This window comes from Juglans regia, chromosome 2 (assembly GCF_001411555.2).
Source record: "Juglans regia cultivar Chandler chromosome 2, Walnut 2.0, whole genome shotgun sequence".
Lineage (NCBI taxonomy): Eukaryota > Viridiplantae > Streptophyta > Magnoliopsida > Fagales > Juglandaceae > Juglans > Juglans regia.
In genome coordinates, this window is record NC_049902.1 from 34,202,652 (window position 1) to 34,207,689 (window position 5,038).

Here is a 5,038-nt window from a genome sequence, read left to right on the forward strand (position 1 = left end):
CATCAAACCACGTCAATTTATAAATTTACTTTTATGAAATTTCTTTATAGCTAAAGTATACTATTTATATCTTATAAAGTTATTTCACCATAGTCGACCTTTTAAGTCGTTATTTAGTTGATAAGGAGCACAAATAAGAGGTGGGCGGGTCTTTATTTTTTACCATTGGATCCATGTATGCATGAGGATTGCTCTCAATGATCTAATTCTCTTTTGACTCGACATTCACATGTGATCATGACTCTAGAGTGATGAAATATGTATGGAATTAATGATAGTCTCATTTTGAAGTCATTTTCCATCTCTCTTTTTTCCCTCCACTACAATATAATTTGTGATCGATTTTCTCAATAATAATATTGGATGGTCCGGAAAATAGAAAAAGGCCTCGGGGACGTTCAAACCATTGATTACGATCAATCGTACTTATAATCAGAATCCAAGCTATATATATATATATATATATATATATATATATATATATATCATGATTTAGAAAAGCTTTAAGCTTTCGGGCTAATAGGATGCATGCATGCATGGGACCCACAAACCACAACAATGGATGCTTGGCTAATCTTGACTCTCTCTCTCTCTGATCTCTCAATTGGCTCTTGCTTCGTGGATAAAAAGATCGAAAACATGAATGTGAGGCTAACTTTCTTTGACAAAAATGTCTGAAAGCAAAGTTGGCTAATCGGAGAAGCAAGTCATGATGCAGCATGCTGTGGAAAGTTAATGGAAACCGCCAATAAGCTGAGGTATATATTGAGGTGATTTTGTTTGCTGCCTCAAAAATATAAAAATAAAAATAAATTAGCCACAATATTTCGATCATTTCCGGCCATTCAGTTTTTGTGTTTATTTTGTTAAACTAAACTTTACATTATCATATATAATGATAAATGGACACCCATGCATGCATGCATGCTTGTGCAGATATCGGGGCATGCATGTATATATGTAGCTTACATGCATGCATGATCATGCGTCTCGATCGATACATATATACATATACATATACATATATGTATCATGTGTGTGTAAGGCCACTGCAATATATTCCTAATTTGATCCACCGAATGGAGCACTTAAAGTTACGCTCAGTTGAGAATATCAAGATATATAGCTAGATATATGTATAGATGATATAAGTCTTAATTTGTAGTCTTTTGCAGCTAGAATAGAGAGATCATGAAGTTGACATGAGAGGAGGATAGGAGGCCAAGTCTTCCATTATCAAGATTCCTTCGGATTGTTCTTGGGAGGCGTGTGCTCCTCTCATGCTTACCGCCTACCGGGAGTACCCCACCCTCGACTTGAGGCTTAGCCGGCCAATATTGAACTAGCCTTGGCTTTTCCCTCTATAAAAAGAGGACCATCACGCAGCAGAGCTTGGAGATATAGCAGCAACTCATACAAAGCTAAAACAATCTCCTTGTTAAGTTCATCGTTCGTGCATCCTTAGCCCAATCAACCATGTCGGACAAGTGCAGCGGCTGCAGCTGCGCTGACAAGAGTCAGTGCGTGTAAGTGTTTCTTCATTATTTGCGAGCAGCTTTTGGCCGTATAGATCAGCTGGTTGATTAGTTTTCTCATCATTTGCATGATTCCGTGCATGCATGGCTACATATACACTGTTATATTGAGCGCCTCAACCTGGTTGTTTTAGAGAGAGTAGCACTCTAGCTAGCTTGAATCTTATATATGGTATTATTATATGATCTGAGACGTTATTCTGAGGTATATCTATTAACCAGTACTTATTATGATGTTTGCTTTCTTTAATTCTTTCCCACAAAGTCTTCTATCAGAGTATGCATGCGAAAGTTTCAAATCCATGCATTTAATTTGCGCCATGTTGATGTAGATCAATCCCAGATATATATATATATATATATATATATATATATATGCCTGCAACCTTCATCTAGCTAGCTAGGCTTCCTTTCGAATATCTAGTTTGTGGTTGAGTTTGAGACCTGATCAATTCTTTTGATAGCAATAATCATTAATAATATAACACGTACGTACGATTGGAATCACAGGAAGAAGGGAAACAGCTACGGGCTCGTCGTGGAGACTGAGAAGAGGTAAGGACTTCAAAAATTCAAGGGAAAACTTTATTTTTTTATTTTTTCCTTTGGTGGCCCTCGCAAGTCTATTATGAAATGCATGGGTACTTTTAATTGCAAGATGACAGTCTTAGTTTCAAATATATTGTGGCCACAACAAAGTAAACTAGTAGCTTCAAATTTTCAATATTAATGAAAAACAAAACATATAATTTGAATCAACAAATTAACCTAAATGGAAAAGCAGACCAGAACCTCAACAAGCAATTAACAAAACTACGAAGACATGGGATTGTGAGCATGCATATGCAGAGAGAAAAATCCAACATGCATGATCTTTCTTATCCAAGTTGAATGACCCAGAAAAACCACGCAAATAAAATGATTAAATTGTCTTATAGACTGATAAGATCATCATGTACCATGAATATTTCATTAATAGACTTAAGCTCCGTAATCCTGCACACCATTTAAAAATATGTGATTTTATTTCTGTGTAACACGACTCATATTTTATTACTCTTTTTTGAAGAACTAAAAACGAAAAACCATGCAGGTATTCTTGTACTTATTCATTTGATAAGATCATGTTTATAAAACAAACAAAAAAAAAAATGATCATGATCTCTTCAGACTAGTAATATCTGACACGCATATATATGTTGGAAATCCTCGGTACTTTTGCATGCAGCTACATCGACACTGTGGTGGTCATGGATGCTCCAGCAGCTGAGCACGGTACTGGCACGTGCAAGTGCGGTTCTAGCTGCCCCTGCATTGACTGCACCTGTGGGTAACTAAGCCAAGCCCCGCCCACCGATCGATACATGGTATTATATATGTGGAATCGTGTGTCGACTCTCGTCATGAATAATGTATTGGTGTTGAATAATTGTGCTGTCCTCTGTTAAAGTACTCTAATGTGCTTGTTGTCTGTTAAGTGGGTTCGATCGTTGTCTCCTGTTATGTTTCTGCATCTTTCATAGTCATGTAACATGGCCATCTCTGTGGCCTTGTGTGATTAAACTAAATGGACTTCTAATATATTTACGCTCACGTGCGTACATGCTCCTATTTTCTTTCTGATTATTTACTCAAACATCGTCCCGGCCGTCTCAAGACTGATCATCTGATGGTAGAAGACGGCAATTTCGGGCCCTTTTTACGTTTAAATCTCAGATCAATTTTGATCAGAAGACGATGCTGCTGTATATATCTTCCGTTACTCCCAAAACTGGAGAGCTAGCAAACATGTCTTAAAAGGAACAACCTAAACTTTCCCGCATACAGAATAATTTGCCAAGAGGCATAAGAGCAAAACAGACTATACTATGAATATATAAGATCAGTCGAACAAAAAATTGAGAAATCAAAGATAGAACTTGGTAATTAGATGTCCACTAATATATAGATAAAATTAACAAATGCAAATACAAAATGTAATAGATCCTCACTTCTCAATGTGTTTTGGCTGTGCTTTCGCTTTGTATCAAGAACATACAAGTAAGAAGCTTATGGGTGAACCTAACAGTAAAAAGAAGCTGCCTGTCCCGGCTTTATTCTGAAATTCTGAATATCATATGATATGTGTGATCCTAAAATGAATAGTTTGAGCTTTAACCTTGTTTTCGTCGATCATGTAATCAACTCAATTACCTCTACCAATCTCAAACATTGAAGCCCTCTGCACGAAGACACTTGCGATGAGCCTCAATCCATTTAACACAAGCTTCTTCCCCATGTTCTACAATGCATTCATCTCTCAGCTTCTTAGTATCAGGGCAAGCACAGCATATCTTTTTCTTTGGCTTGGACTCTGGACTAGTTTTAACAGCTAACCCTTGGTTTTGCTCTGCAGCTGGCAAATCTAAAGCAGGGGAGGAACTATTTGTGGATAGCTCACCCATTCTGACAAGACCTTTAGAGATAGAATACTGAAAAAGAAACCAAAAAACAAGATTTGAAAAGTGAAAACTACAATTCAGAGAGCAGAGCAAAAGCTATACGAAAGAAATGCAACAATTAGACATGAAATAGATATACAGTACTAGCATGTACATCTCGTAATTCATTTTATTTCTCCATATCAAGTTGACTACCATGAAAAGAAAGTAAAAGCAAAGATATCTATCCTAGGATTTTTTCCTCATCGAAACAATCCTAGCAAGTTGATATCTCCGGTTATTAAAATTTCCCTTATAAATTTTCTTTCAAGATTTCTCACCCAGCATCCTCATTTTCTCTTGTTCCTTACAAACTCGCATGGCGAAAATGTGTCCATTATATATTATCTTTTTCTACGGTTGTTCCGGAAATTTCCTTTCAAGAAAACAGGAAAAGAAGTTCTGAAGAAAGCAAACCCAATATACAGTGAAACAAAGTCGGGAAAAAATTGAATTCCAGAAAACAAAATGGAAGTGTATGAAGAACAAATTTGTGATGGCCGGTTTACCCACAGAAAAATAAATTCTAAGAGCGCAAATAACTTGCTTAGCTAAACAAGGCCTTTAGTAAATGCAAAAACTATCGAGTCATGAACCCATATGGGCTAGTCATCAAATAGATGGTGGGCAGTATCCGATTAAACTTCCCAATTATTCCAACCGAAAAGACATCAAACAGCACCACAAAGCAAACCAAAAATAATAACAAAACAAATAAAACGAGTATCAGAAACCAAAAATCTATGCAGCCACCACCCAAACCCCACATATCTGTCCTGTAGTAGCTGCAAAACTATAGCACAGAACAAACACAGACATGAGCATCATTTTATTTTTAGCTTATACGTTCAAGGGAGCAAAGAAAAGAAAGGAAAGCTGACCGCTGAAGAGGGCAAAAGAAAACCCACGAATTATTCGTTGGTGTGCTGGACTATTAGCGCTTAAGCGGAGAACTGTTCTGAAAAGAAAAATACTATAGACATAAAGAAATTATACAAAAGGATTTCACACATTGATATGGCA

General features: G+C 36.6%; 1 protein-coding gene and 1 long non-coding RNA gene across 4 annotated transcripts; one reads left to right on the top strand and one right to left on the bottom strand.

Moving 5' to 3' along the window:
• The first annotated feature begins 1,268 nt into the window (after nt 1-1,268).
• Nucleotides 1,269-3,141, top strand: LOC109013102. Its single transcript, XR_001999549.2, has 3 exons — nt 1,269-1,526; nt 2,046-2,090; nt 2,764-3,141. It is a non-coding gene; the product is annotated as an uncharacterized LOC109013102 (long non-coding RNA).
• LOC109013076 (cytochrome c oxidase copper chaperone 1-like) lies at nt 2,917-5,038 on the bottom strand. 3 transcript variants are annotated; one of them, XM_018995044.2, is made up of 2 exons: nt 4,924-5,038; nt 2,917-4,006 (listed from the first exon to the last, which is right to left on the bottom strand). In XM_018995044.2, the coding sequence occupies exon 2, from the start codon at nt 3,977-3,979 to the stop codon at nt 3,740-3,742; it is 240 nt and encodes a 79-aa protein (XP_018850589.1). In that variant the 5' UTR covers nt 3,980-4,006; nt 4,924-5,038; the 3' UTR covers nt 2,917-3,739. The 3 variants fall into 3 exon arrangements, with proteins under 3 accessions (XP_018850589.1, XP_018850576.1, XP_018850583.1); XM_018995031.2 differs by having other exon boundaries at nt 4,897-5,035; XM_018995038.2 differs by lacking the exon at nt 4,924-5,038 and adding an exon at nt 4,750-4,872.

What these genes read in the sequence shown, in the direction of transcription:
- LOC109013076 (XM_018995044.2), bottom strand. Translation starts at nt 3,979, where the DNA reads ATGGGTGAGCTATCCACAAATAGTTCCTCCCCTGCTTTAGATTTGCCA.